At 42.0% G+C, this 13745-nt stretch overlaps 1 protein-coding gene across 2 annotated transcripts; it reads right to left on the bottom strand.

The window, feature by feature from the left end:
* Positions 1 to 1333: 1333 nt before the first annotated feature.
* On the bottom strand, positions 1334 to 13101 carry snx27b (sorting nexin 27b). 2 transcript variants are annotated; one of them, XM_041942598.1, is made up of 13 exons: positions 12679 to 13101; positions 8722 to 8953; positions 8231 to 8423; positions 7917 to 7981; positions 7722 to 7826; positions 7513 to 7591; positions 6189 to 6352; positions 5993 to 6082; positions 5397 to 5546; positions 5172 to 5300; positions 4247 to 4306; positions 4075 to 4137; positions 1334 to 3960 (listed from the first exon to the last, which is right to left on the bottom strand). In XM_041942598.1, the coding sequence occupies exons 1-13, from the start codon at positions 13008 to 13010 to the stop codon at positions 3916 to 3918; spliced, it is 1707 nt and encodes a 568-aa protein (XP_041798532.1). In that variant the 5' UTR covers positions 13011 to 13101; the 3' UTR covers positions 1334 to 3915. The 2 variants fall into 2 exon arrangements, with proteins under 2 accessions (XP_041798532.1, XP_041798531.1); XM_041942597.1 differs by having other exon boundaries at positions 4089 to 4137.
* Positions 13102 to 13745: the final 644 nt, after the last annotated feature.

Raw genomic sequence — 13745 nt, 5'->3', positions numbered from 1 at the left:
AAATTGATATGACTGCATTTTAATAGTCAAATCAATTAGAAAATGTCAAAGAACTATCTGAAATCAGAAAGAAAGCTATGACTACACAATATTCTCTTACTTTACTAGCTTATTTATAGTCGGTAAGCTTTTCTCACTTTAAAAGTGAAGAGGAGGATACCCCAGATGGGTTGGCAGGTGTTCCACAGACAATCCCAGTCCTCTTGACTTGCGTGAAGGAGGAGACTGAAAAAAATCCACCAGTACAGGATAACATGCAGTCTGAAACAACTGAGCCACTGTAACGCTCCTATCTTAATGTATTATTATAAATCAACCTTCAAGCTACTTATCATCTTCATGTGATCAAGGCCTGGTATGAAACTGATCAACGCTCTCCTCTGACAATGTGCTAGACACCTTTCAGGACAGGTCTCTAGCCCAGAGATGTTAGCTTCTCAAAATTCAGATATTCCGAGTGAATATCCTCCATCACCAACAGTCAATAGCTATTAATTACTGGGTGCAGGCACTCGATGCAGGTCGATGTGGAACAGCTATTTCACTGCCTGTTGGGTAATTGTCTCCCAGATCTCATTAAAAGACGCTGGAGATGAGGAGGGAAGAGGAGGGCAATGAGGGAGAGAGGAAGAAAGAAAACAGATGTGGGTACAGACAGGGGGGGTGGGAGAACGAGCACGAAATCATCTGAATAGGATAAATCTCAGTCTGCTCACTGAGAGGCTTATGTGTAACTTCATGATTTTGGCAGTCCTCCATTCTCAACTCCCACCTGTTGACGTTGTCTCAGGTTCACACACACACACACACACACACACACAAAATTGTGTTTCTATCACTTTTGGGGACATACATTGATTTACATTCATTTCCTTTAGACTTATCCTAACCATAGCCACTACTTGCGAAACCCCAACCCTTGTCACCCACACCTAACCTACCCTGACCCAAGTCTTTGGTACATTATGGGGACCTGTCCTCATAAGGAAGATGAGTCTTGCTCTATGGCTTGTGGGTAATACACGTCCCTCCAGCCATCCTCCTCCCTGACATGCACGTTATTCTATCCTTGTGAGGACCCACATTGACATAATGCATTCCCTAGCCTCTTACCCTAACCTAACCTAACCCAGTTCTAACCTAACCCATAAAACCAAGCCTGAACCCTCAAACAGCCCTCTGAAGTTATGAGGACCAGCAAAAATGTCCTCACTCCGTTGGTTGAAAATTTGTTCTCTCCTCACTATGTAGCCAGTACAAGTGCACACAAACAAGCACACACACGTACACCACACCAAGTTAACAAGAAAAACCAACAACTTTGCATCAATAAATCGGTTTATTTAAAAGAATATGTTACAATTTATTACAGTAAGCGAGTACAGTAACCAAACACTTTGTCTTAAATTTTACATTTCAACATGTCAAAGAATCTGCAGGTTGTCAATCTCCATCGTCTTCTTCGCATGGCTCTCTGAAAGCCAAACCATATCAGGTGAAAAACTGAACAACAGAGACGCTGACTTTAACATTGTATCTTACTGAAATAAATAATGTTAGTGACGCTTAACTTTAGTCCAAATGAGTGGGGAGGGGGGGGCACACACTTGGAGGTGGAAAGATCAGACAATCGAACACGTCAGACATGGTCCAGTAAACAGGTGAGAATCCTGGGAAATGCACTCAGCCTTTAGGATTGAACATTCAATCTCTCAATTCAAGGCTCAACACATTCAATTAAACCTCCTTTACACACCTACCAAGGTCTGTTGAAGCTCATTCATCACCAAAAATGGCTTTTGTGAACAGCACCATCGTTACAAAAAGCACTCTTAGTAACAGCCACTGATGCCAACCTATGTATGGCTCTTTACATGTTTGTGGAGAGCAAAAAATACTGCTGATATTCCCATTACAAGCTGAAAAGGCGTTATGGCTTGGCGATAATTGAATATTGTGATTTACTGACATCTGTGGCATCGTATCTTGATCACATGATTGTCTTTGCTTCAAGCATCAGTTAGGTTATCTTGCATGTGATCTTGCATTAATTAGCCATATTATTTTAAAGAGTATATTTTTTTTGGAAAGTATGCATATCGCTATCATGATAATAAACAACATCACCCTGCACTAATACAAAGGCTCACCTTACAAAAGCTGGTAGCAACTGCACATGTAGTATCTTTCAGATCAAGTAAGGAAAATGTCCCTCTAAATGAGTTGAAAATGCAATTTAAGTATTTTGATTTGACAAGGTAGTAATGTTTGTTTAATGTCAGCATTAAAACTCCTCAGATTTAATGATGTCATAACCTGTAATTACATTATTTTATGTTTTATTTATTTGTCAGCCTGAAGTCACCATTGCATCATCAGATAATTATGTTATTACATTATTATTATTACATTATTCTAGGAAAGAGAACATTAACTGGGCTCATTTAGAGGGACATTAAATTACACTGTTTATTATTACATTACACTGCAGTTATGTGATCAGTTGCTACAAAGCCTTTAGTGAATGTGCAGTTGCCCTCATATCTATCATGTCGATGAAGGGTGCAGGCTTTTCGCTAAGAAATCCTCTTCCCACTTAACCTGAATCTGGAGTGCATGAGTGGTTTAACAATACAGCAAAAGACCAGCTACAGAGATAAATAGTGCTGCCGTTTGAATTACAGGCCTATTATAAATCATGTGGGAGTACTCAGGAACAAAGTAATCACTGCCTGCAAGAGAGCACGCAGGAGGAGAAGGACCCCTGCTGTCTCATATGGGTAATGCACACTAAATATAGTGAACTAGGCTGTCTGATCAATGCTCCACATCACTGCTGCTCTACAACGGCCTCAAAACATTAGGATGGAGTGTTCTTATAATACTATAAATACAGAAAAGTTAAATGCATGTCTCTGCACACTGCACATACCATCTGATTATGCAGTACATTGTCATACTGTAGTCAGTCAGTCAAAAAATTAATGTAAACTAAGTGCAGGCTAGTTCCAGTATTGTTTTTACATTTCACAAATTTGGAGGTTTTTAATACTGTTGGATAAAGTGCAACATTAGTCTAAAGTTTGTTCCTGCTCGTGTGTCAAATCTGTGTGCTGTGTGCCAAACCTATGACAGAAAAATGTGTCTAACAATCCTACAAAATGCCTGCTTTCTGTCTCCATTCTCTCATTTGCCACAATACATTGTTAACTATTTTCTTTTTATAAATGCAAATTTTGCGGCAAACGGATGAAAATTTATGCATGTGACGTAATTCAGCTGTGACTTACAACCTTAGGGGCCTCACTTGGGTTGGCCCCCTTGCCTTCTGGGGCCCCCTTGCATGTACAGTTAGCACAAACACGCTTGCACGCTAACAACTGGCCAAAAAGACAAAGAAGACACTGCTGCTCTGATCCATAAAACTGAGATGCTAAGTGCTCCCTGCGGTCAACCCTCAGCATGTGTTATCTGTCTTCCACATTCATTTTCCCTTGTTAGTCCACTGATATTTCCTTATATTCACTTCAGCTCTCTCTTCCCATATACTAGTCACATTTCACTTCAAGTCCCTGCCAGTAAGAAGAAGGCTTGCATGAATCCATGACTTTAAGTCTATAGAGTCCTCATCTCTTTTTGACAGGGCTCTGCTTAATGCATGAATATGATGTGCTGGATTCAAGAGTTCTGGTTCATGTTTCTGTAGCTTAGGTTTCTGTTTAATCAATCTGTTCAGTTGCAGATGCTCGTTGGTTTGCGTGTGTCAGGGGTAGCTTCTCATGTTGTAGCTGATGGGGTGTAAATGATGACCACTTGGTTAATAGCAGAGTGTTGCTGGGTCTGGGGCTAGATGGGGGCTGAACTGAGCTGAGTCGGTGATGACGGTGTCCAGCTAAGAGGTAACGATCTCCCTTCCTAGGTGCCTCCATCCCTTCTGTGCCTCAGCAGCTGGAAAATATTCTGCAAACGAAGCAGCAATAAAGACGAAGACACACAAACTCAGAGACAGAAACACAGAAAGTCACCAAAGCTATTACTGGATCATAGACTAGACAGAGGCAGGCAAAGCCTTACCTTGCCACACATACCATCTTTACTGCAGTTCTTATTGTCCTTGTCTGTAGCCTCGTCTTCCACCTGTAGAAACACACACATTACAGGTGTGAAAAAAGACAAAATTAAAAACACAAATAAATGGCTTGTAATAGTACTAGATTTGTCTGATAGCATGGTAGATGGTCCTTACCTCTTTCCTCCATTTCAGCTCGCAGAAGACTCTCTCAAAGCACTCGTGCATGTAGTTGAACTAAACATCAGCCATGGACAGTAAATACAAAGACAGAAACAGGGATTTAGATTAAAAAGAGACTGGTGTTGATAAGGTTTACATATTTTCCTTTAAAGGAATAGTTTGACATTTTGGGAAATGTGCTTTTTCGCTCTCTGGCAGAGAGTTATATGTCGTGATCAATCCCACTCTCATGTCTGGACCGTAAATATAAGGTTACAGCCAGCAGCAGGTTATTACAAAGACTGGAAACAGAAGGAAACAGCTGGCCTGGCTCTGTCAAATGGTAACAAGATACACCTACCACCATCTTTAAAGCTCAGTGATTAACACGTTATTTTTCTTTTGCTTAATCTGTAGAAAAAAAGTGTAAAAAATGAAATTTGCTGTTTTAGCAACAGTTATGTGGCTCTTTCTTGGTTGGGACCATATTGGAGGCTGTGCTGGTTGCATAGCAACTGCTCAGAGCCAATAAAGACTGTAGAAACTGTGTAACTTAAGAGTAAATTGTTGTGTGGATTAAACAAACTAGATGCAATGTGTTAACTGTTGAGCTTTAGAGGTGCTGGTATGTTTTGTTATCATTTGATAGAGCCAAGCTAGCCGTCTCCTTCTATTCTCAGTGTTTGCGCTAAACTAAGCTAACGAGCTACCACCAGCAGTCAGGTGAACTTTACCTGCTGGTAGGCTGATTTTATTTTGTCCAGTCTTTCTGCAAAGCTAAGCTAGCCAGGTGCCTGCAGCACCATTATATTTACTGTACAGATCATACTCGTCTGCAACATTCAGGATAATTTAAAGGAACATTTTAACATGTTAAAAATGCACTTATCTGTTTTTTTGCAGAGAGTAGCACATGTGTAATGAGGTGCACGTTACTCACATAGGGTGTGAATATCTTGACCCAGCGTGGTTTCTTCTCTCCTCGTGCATATTCAAAACAGAATGCCATGCCCTCCTCATCTGTGTCCCACCTCTGCATCTCCCCCCAGTCGAACGCAATCACCTGGTTCTGGAACAACACTGAGGCTTTAGTACACTATCTCCACTGCACATACAATAATATGTTTAAACAAAGGGACACATGGCAACAAACAGCTGCCCTTGCCTCAAGTGTCCCTTCCTCAGTGCAGGCATGTAGCTTGAAGTGGTGAATGCTGATGGCTGTGATGACGTGGCCTTTACGTCGGGAGTCGCAGGAACAGTGGGGGAATATGATCTCATTGTAGTCCTCGCAACCCCTCAACAAACTCAGATACTGAGAGAGAAAGAGGCAGAGGAGACAAGATAGTTATATATATTACAATATGTAGATCTGCAATTGACTGAAGTTTAGATGCAGGATGAGCCACAGTCAGACACTAGTTATTCTCTGCAGCACAACTGATCTGAAAATATGGTGTATTACATTTACCTGTTGGGGCAAGTTTAATCTCTCCAAAATGAGGGTAATTTATTTATGTTTTCAGACAGAAAATACGTAACTCACTCATTTTCTACAATGATTTGTGTCTTTGACACTCCAGCCAAACCTACACTCTCACTGTTTTCCACTTTGTTACATCACACACAGTGGAGGGAGACAGGTGGGAGAGAGGGAAGGGAGGTAACATAAGACGCACTGAACTGCAATGAGTAACTCTATATGTCTCTGTCTGTTACAGTAGCAGCTGTGTGGTGTCTGTCCATATGTGAGAGACTGACCATAGACATCTTCTTCTGCTCTGCCAGCTTCTGCAGCTGGTAGGACTTCTGTTCTGCTTTGATGAAGCCTTTCTTTACATCATCCACGGCCTGCAGAGACAGGGTCAAATAGGGGACACTGTTAAAAACAAAACAAAAAAACCCCACATATGAATAAACACACACACCATGAAGAAAGACAGACATATGCACACACCTGGTGAAAGAAGTAGTTAACAGCAAGCTGGTTGTCATTGAGCAGAATCTCCTCTTCTGTAGTGAAGAGCCACTTGCGCAGGGTGAGGCAGGTTCCTGGGATGGCTGAGGTATAGTTCTGTACATACAGTTTGTGGGGGAACTCGTTGGGGGCAAGCTTACGTACTGAAAAAAGGGAGGGAGGGAAAGAAGAAAGGAGAGAGTGATATCCCATTCTTGGTTTTAACAGTTTTTTGGCCTTTTTGCCTTTATTTTGTGCAGCTGCTGAGAGACAGGAAAGCAGGCAGAGAGAATGGGGCTGAACATGCAGCAAAGGACTCTGGTTTGGTAAGGAAACAGCCTTAGTATGCTTAGTATGTGGGGCTTGTGCTCTACCAGGTGAACTATCATGGCTGTCGAATCTCAGTTCTGTTAAACTATTTTTTAAAGTTTGTTTACATTTAAAATTGGACAAAAATGACCTATTGCAAGGCAATAAAAGAAAGCATCAAACAGAAGAGAAGAGGTGTTACAGAGTTGAGAACAGAGGTGTTATAGTGAAAGCAAGACTGGGGATCAATTTCAAGCTGTGACAGATGACAGACATTTAGTCTAAGCTTCTCAGGCAGACCAAAGTCTAACAGCTCTGGCAAAGGCAAAGGGCCAGTTTATCACAGCCAACAGATGCATATAGGGTTAAAAGGGTCGTTGATCTAACTTTGGTAATACTTTATAGCACATTAAATGCAAGAAAAGTATCTTCAAGCCAACCATGAAACTAAATGGTAACCCAGTGTGAAAAGGCTGGATGAAGGGCGGTGATTCATCATTGTGTTTTTCCTCCAGGTAGAACTCAAGCAGCTGCCTTTCCACCCATTTGGCAAATGAGAGAGACTTTGGAGAGTGGAAGGGCTGCAAATATTTATAATAATCTAACCTGCAACTGATAAATACATGGATGACTTTCTCCAGATCAGTGAGGAAGAAAAAAATGCTTAAGTTCTCATTTATTAGTTGTCTAATAAAGAAATAATTCTGAACTCTTGCCACCTGCATGTAAAACTTATTAAAATCCCAAATTTTTACTGCTATGGTGCTGCTGCTTCTGTCTTTGTAGTAACAGACAGAGCACACAGTTCAGGTCCATTTTAGCTGCACTAGCCTTGAGAAACCGAGGACCAGCTATAGTGACATGTAAAAACATTCAAGTACACGGCCACTCTATTGATTTTGGATTAATTTGAAAAGGATGCTGTTGAGGGGTCGTGACAAAGATGGAAAACATTTTCAGTGCAGAAAAGGAGCACACACACAAACTCAAAGCTCAATTACATGTTCTTACTGACCGAAGGTGTGGTTGATGACCTCAAACAGGGCAAAGTAGCTGGCCGTTACACTGTCCATCCCTAGCTTTAGAACCACGGCCTGAAAGAGAGAGAGAGGCAGAAACAGAACGAGAGGTGGTGAAAAAAGGAAACGGAAAACTTTGGCGAGTTGACTACAATGAGATCTGGAGTACAATGATTAATATAATATAGTCCTGTCTGTGCTTTACCTGGTAGACCTGGTCTGTAGTGGAGTTTTTGCGGACTCTGACAGTGAGTGTGGTTTTATCGGGCATGGCTATTCTCAACTCCACGTCTGACACCCCGTTATAGTTCTAGGGCACGAGAAGGAGAGACAAACTGTGTGGTGAGTCACAGGCAGAGGACTGCTAGACGGCACACACAGGGAGGTTTTTCCTTTTTACCTCATCTGACTCAGACAGGAACTCTTGCATGATGTCACTTTCTCCGATTACCCGTACGGAGCACACTGCAGACAGGAAGCAAATCATATTAGGTCAAGAGTTTTTTATGTGTAATATATGAAACAGTAGTGAATGACATAAGCAGTGTAGTTAGTAATAACTGGAAGTGGACAATATTTCTCTCAGACCTTTCCACTCTTTTTGCCCTATTATTCAACTTTACACACCCCAGATGCTAAGATGCTAACGACTAACATTATTTTGGCTTTACAGAAGTTTTGCAGAGACACAGAAGCCCCTTCTCTCTTTCTGACCTTTCTCTAGGTATTCTTCCAGACCTCTGCGTCGTGCATCCAGCTGCTGCTCTGACAGGGAAAAAGGCCATTTCCCAGGCAGCTTGGGAAACGTAAAGTTGGCAAACTCCCTCTTTAGGTTTTGGTGTAGGATCACGAATTCACGGTAGCGCTTCGAGCACAGCTGCCTGCCTGCCATGTACACATTATATACCTGGAAGAGAGGCAGGGGAAAGAAAATAAATAATGAAAAATGAACGAACAAGGATTATTTCTAATTCTTTGTTGATGCATCAGACCTGAGAGGACAGAGTTCACAATAAAGTCGCAGACACTGTAGTCAGACCTGTGTTGTGATTTGCTGCAAAAAAATGATTCTTATCATTTGGTATGGCTCATCCACTTCAGTTTACACTACACTCTTTCACTGGCCAGTCTTCCTATGTGAGTCTTTACTCAGTCATTCTCCTCCTCTTAATTTGCCACCTATGTATTCACCCAAGTTCACCCACCACAAACTTTTCCTGGCTGAGCTCGGTGTGTTTGTAGCTCGGCACAGAAATGGGGACGGCCTGCTTGTCGGAGTAGTCATAGCAGGACTGGGCTGAGATGTCATCTCCAGGATCCAGGCAGTCAGCCTCCTGGGGCGGTACGGACAGCACGGCCAGCACCAGCTCCCTCTCTCCGGCCCGGATCAGGTCCACCACCTGCTTGTGGGTCGCTCCCTCCACATTCACACCATTACTGTTGAAAACATGGAGGAAAGGATGTGGATGTTGGAGCAGTGAGACTGTTAGTTCAGTTTTATCACTGTTGTACACTTTTTTTATTTATGCAGAGAATTTCATTATATACTGCAATAAATACTATCTTGGTCAAAATACACATTTTCAATAAGACTGCTATATATGTTGTTTGGACCTGTGGCACATTTTGAGGCTGGAGTTTGTACTGGACTACATTATACTGGTATGGTTTTCATATGCAGGAGTAAAAATACAAGATAACAATTACAAACAACATAAAACAATTAAACACAATAATACTACTAACAGCAGCATCAAAACTGATCTTAGACACACTGACAGCAACAATGAAAAATTGGTGAGTTACACAAAGGCAGCATTTATAAAGGACTGTTGTATTCAGACACTTATAATTCTGATTATTTTGCATTGTAAACACATCTCCAGGGGAAGGGTGAAGCACTGAATTATGAAATTCTTAGCACAATGTATTTATGAGCTATCGAAAACCCTAAACAGTACGTAAATTCTGACTGAAAAGGCAGAAAGTGGAGAAAGAGTAATAGATAGCAAATGAGGGACCATTTGGAAACAGCTCCTGTTTATGCATGGAAGAGTGACAGACGCTTTGTCCTCAGAATCACTTTGGGTTCACATCTTTCTCCTCAGGGAGAGGGCCTTCATTTTGTGTCATTAGCACAGCTGAGTATGAGCAACACTGGGTGTGTGCCCTCTGGCAGGCATGTGTCAGAGGCATGACAGCGCTGTACCGACCTGACCTGTAGTTAACTTTACTCAAAACAGCCACGGCATCTCCTCTGAAAGCTCTCAGCATCACTTTCAGCTGTCTGTGACACTTCTTAAAACAAACTCTATTGTCATGGGTGGGTTGGCAAATAAATATTCAAACCATGCCAGGAGGAGATTTGGTAAATTATATTATTTCGTACTCAAGGATTCGTGCTGATGTAATGGGGTTTTGCAATTTAAACAAATGCTTGCAAATATTAGCATGAGTGCATAAGTTGGCCTAACTTCAACTTGAACATTTTCCAAAGACTGCTTCAAATGTCACTTGTCATTCATTTGCATGGCCTGAATGCAACCCAGTCAATACCTTAGGGAGAATCTCAATCACAAAATGTGTGGCATAAAGTGGTTAGTGAAAGATGGGCTCTGAACTTCTGATACAATGGCACCCTCTGACCAAAAATTCAAACATTCTTTAACAATAATGTAATAATACACAAAAAGTTTGTATATGCTAATCCTGCTTTTAATATAATCTTCAGAGCATTCACAATTTCTATACAGCCATGCCTAATTTATATTCAGACAGGCCCACAAATGTTTTGTCTTGTCTTCCTCATGAGAACTACTGAAGCAGTCAATGTACAGTACAATGAAAACTATCGGTAGTGAGCGCTCACATCCTTGCCACTGGTGAAATCTGCTGGCAAACTCTTACGTATCAGAAGTAGCAGTGATAAGAACAACAGTGCATGTGGAAATGGAAAGATGAATCAGAGGGGAGAAAAGAGAAGGAAAAAAGAGGAAAAAGTTGTAATCTAGATAATACACATACCCAAAACATGGACAAAAACACTGTAAATCCAACTACTACTACCATTAACAAGTCCTGCTTGCTGATTTTCAACATGTATGCACTGTGTGTGTCTATACATACATATATATATATATATATATATATATATAGACTGTATATGCTTCGGATAGAACTTGCTTTGGACCGAACTTGTGACTGACAGCTGATCCGTTATGTCAGCTGTTATGTCACAGTAGGCTCACATTGACAGGGTCACACACAGCTAAGGTTCAGTGGGCACATGCTCTCTAATATCTAATAACTCAATGGCAAGAGATTACTTCACATGAATATGTCAGCGAGTACAGGGAGGCCTTCTAATCCATGGTGCACATTGCAAAGCTAGAACTAGTGTTGGCGAGGAAAGATGATTATGAGGGCAGACATAATCAAAGACCGATCGGGGAGACACAAGTAAAATCGTCCTGCAGGTGTAGTTGGAGAAAGAGCACCGGCTCCTACAACACAAAATATAGACTAAGCACTTTGGCAGCCCTTTGGTTCGAGCAGCTTAATGACTATATAATAAGCACCTGACGTAGTGGCCTTTGCACTTGCACGATCAGCACTTCTGAGTATGATAAATAGCTTTTAAGAGACATTTTCCTGTGTGTCATATCTTCAGTTCTTTTGTCTTGATAATTTAAGGCAATAATCTATTTTGAAGAATAGTGAGTCTACGATTTTGAAAGCTAACATGCACAGATGCACACACAAAACTCAAAGCTAATACAGCCACAATAATATACACTGCATAGCTTAAAGAGAGAACAGGAAATATCCTGAGCATTTAACATTACACATATGATCAATAAGGAGGCTGAAAGAAGTTGTCTGGCACTATAGAGTATTCTGGATCAAAGGCGGAGTTGTTTGTAAATGTGCAAAGAAGTATTGATTGTAAATAGAATAGCAGAGGCTCTATACCACTGCAGCTAGTATGCAGGCACTCCACTGTGTATACACTTACTTAATGTGTACATACTGTGCCTTGACAGCATGGCAGCACCAAAGTCATATCTTCAGCTAAATGCAATAATGAATGTACGAAGATCTAGTCATTTTTACCCCGTTTGGGGACATAGTAGAGGAAACAGTCCCAAATGAGGCTAGTAAAGTGCTCTTAGTTGGAGCCTACACTGAGACCAGATAAATTAGGCCTGAACATGAACACAAACATAACATCCATCACAATGAACGACCAAAGGGTGAAATTGACCAAAATAAGAGATAGGCCGATGAAACACAAGGGCAAATGCACATGCATACATCCACACGCCTGCACACAAGCACATAGAAATAATGGGGTCAACAAACTGCCAGGTTACTGCAGGCCATCCATTACCAAAGCAGTGTGCAAAAGCCAACCAATGAGATACTGAACTTCAGAGAGTGAAGCCAATCACAATTGAACCGAAGGCATCCCTCCCTTTCTGCATCACCCTATTCCACATAAACACTGAAGCGCCAGCACTGATGCTGAGCTGTATGCTGCGTGCTCCTCTCCATAGCAACAGAGCCTAACATCAGCAATCAATTCCCGTGCATACTAACATGCCAGTGAGGAGAGCCACTGCTATCCTAAATGCAGCACACATATCCGTGCTCACGGATAGTGACATCTAAGGCCTGTGTCGTTAATTCGCCAGACTCAGTGGTGCTGATGCGAATGGTTTGCCTTGTTGTAACCTTCAGGATTAATATAAGAAAAGCAAGCTGTGCTGCATGCAGGGTCCACTGCAGAAATGTGACACACTGCCTCTGGTTAAGATGACATACATGCGTACAAGGGGTGACTTGAGAATATTTGGCATGCTGTGGATGAGTGGAACAGGTTTCAATGTGACGGGAATTCCTAATGATGCCTGGATCTTTTCTCTCGAACACACACACAGACACTCCTTTCATTAGGGTGAACGGCTATTCTGCACTGCAAGACCAGTATGTTAGTGCATGCACACGCAGGCTTTTTGGTGGTCCCGGTAGGAGACAGTGAATGATGACCACAGGTCCAGCCTTGATTTTCATTGACAACCACTCTGAGATGAAAAGAGTCATTTGCACGTTACTCATTACATGCTCTTGGTTAAGCTAAGACAGTAACGTTAGCCACTTACACCTCAAGAATCCTGTCCCCCTTCGAGATACCGGCTCTGTCGGCAGCACCTCCCGGTAGAACGGCGCTAACATGCTGCAGTGGAGCGTACAGTTCACCGTTAATGCTCCGTAGTTGCCCACCTTCACTAACTTGTCCCCGAACATTGAAACCGTAGCCCGAGTCAGACTTCACTATGCGAACTAGCCGTGGGCCTGAGGTAACGGTGGTTGCCGTCTGGCAGCTGCCGCCGGTGCCCGGTGTAACGTTACCGCTACCGGAGCCGTTACGAGAGGAAGGGTGAGGCAACGGAGGGACCGCCGAACAAATTCCTTGCCCCTCGACGTCCGCCATTTTTCTACACTATTTGTATCATCCACTCGGCTTCAGCTAGCAACAAATATCCTCCAAACATTTGCTGGTAGTAGCAGGCTAATCAGCTTGGCTAGCTAACTGACCGAGATCGCCGGAAAAAGCCGACAGCGTCCGATGATTCGCGAGCCCGCCCCAGGAGACGTTCCGTGTGGGTCACTGTAGAGTCCTTTCTGAGTGTGGATCCGTGAGGTCCCTGTGTAGGACACATGCATGTACTCAGGTAGGGTGAGAGTCAGCTGGCGTTATTTTCAGGCTAAACGAGCAATATAATAAACAAGTTTGACTGTAACCGCCCAGCATGCGGAGATCAAAATGTGTCAAGGGTGTGGAGATAATGGAAATAAATAAATGTTGCTTTTTATTTTTCCTAACTTGTCGGATTACGTTTTTTATTGCGAAATATTTGATAGTTTCACATGTAATTGCAGCTGGTGAAGGTAACTGCAATTAGTGCTGGAATGATTTTCACATTTTTAAAACATAAACCAAACTTTTTTTATGCTCAGATTCTCAGTTTGCTGCTTTTGTTTGTCTCATAAGACACGAAACTGAATATATTTGGGTTTTGCATTGTTGTTTGATGCAAAACAACCAATTTAATGATTTGAATTTTAGGAAATTGTGAAATGCTCTAGGTTGAGGCTACGTCAACTGGTGATGCATCATTCGATCAGTTTCAAAGCTGTCAAGGACTTTGCAAAGCCAACAATAGGT

Source organism: Chelmon rostratus, chromosome 8 (genome assembly GCF_017976325.1).
Source record: "Chelmon rostratus isolate fCheRos1 chromosome 8, fCheRos1.pri, whole genome shotgun sequence".
Lineage (NCBI taxonomy): Eukaryota > Metazoa > Chordata > Actinopteri > Chaetodontiformes > Chaetodontidae > Chelmon > Chelmon rostratus.
This window is presented reverse-complemented; position numbering and strand designations above follow the sequence as displayed.

What these genes read in the sequence shown, in the direction of transcription:
- snx27b (XM_041942597.1), bottom strand. Translation starts at nt 13,010, where the DNA reads ATGGCGGACGTCGAGGGGCAAGGAATTTGTTCGGCGGTCCCTCCGTTG. An exon ending in TCCTGTCTGAGTCAGATGAG is followed by an intron (nt 7,827 to 7,916) that starts GTAAAAAGGAAA and finishes CTCGTGCCCTAG; the next exon opens with AACTATAACGGGGTGTCAGA. An exon ending in CTGAGGAAGGGACACTTGAG is followed by an intron (nt 5,301 to 5,396) that starts GCAAGGGCAGCT and finishes GTGTTGTTCCAG; the next exon opens with AACCAGGTGATTGCGTTCGA.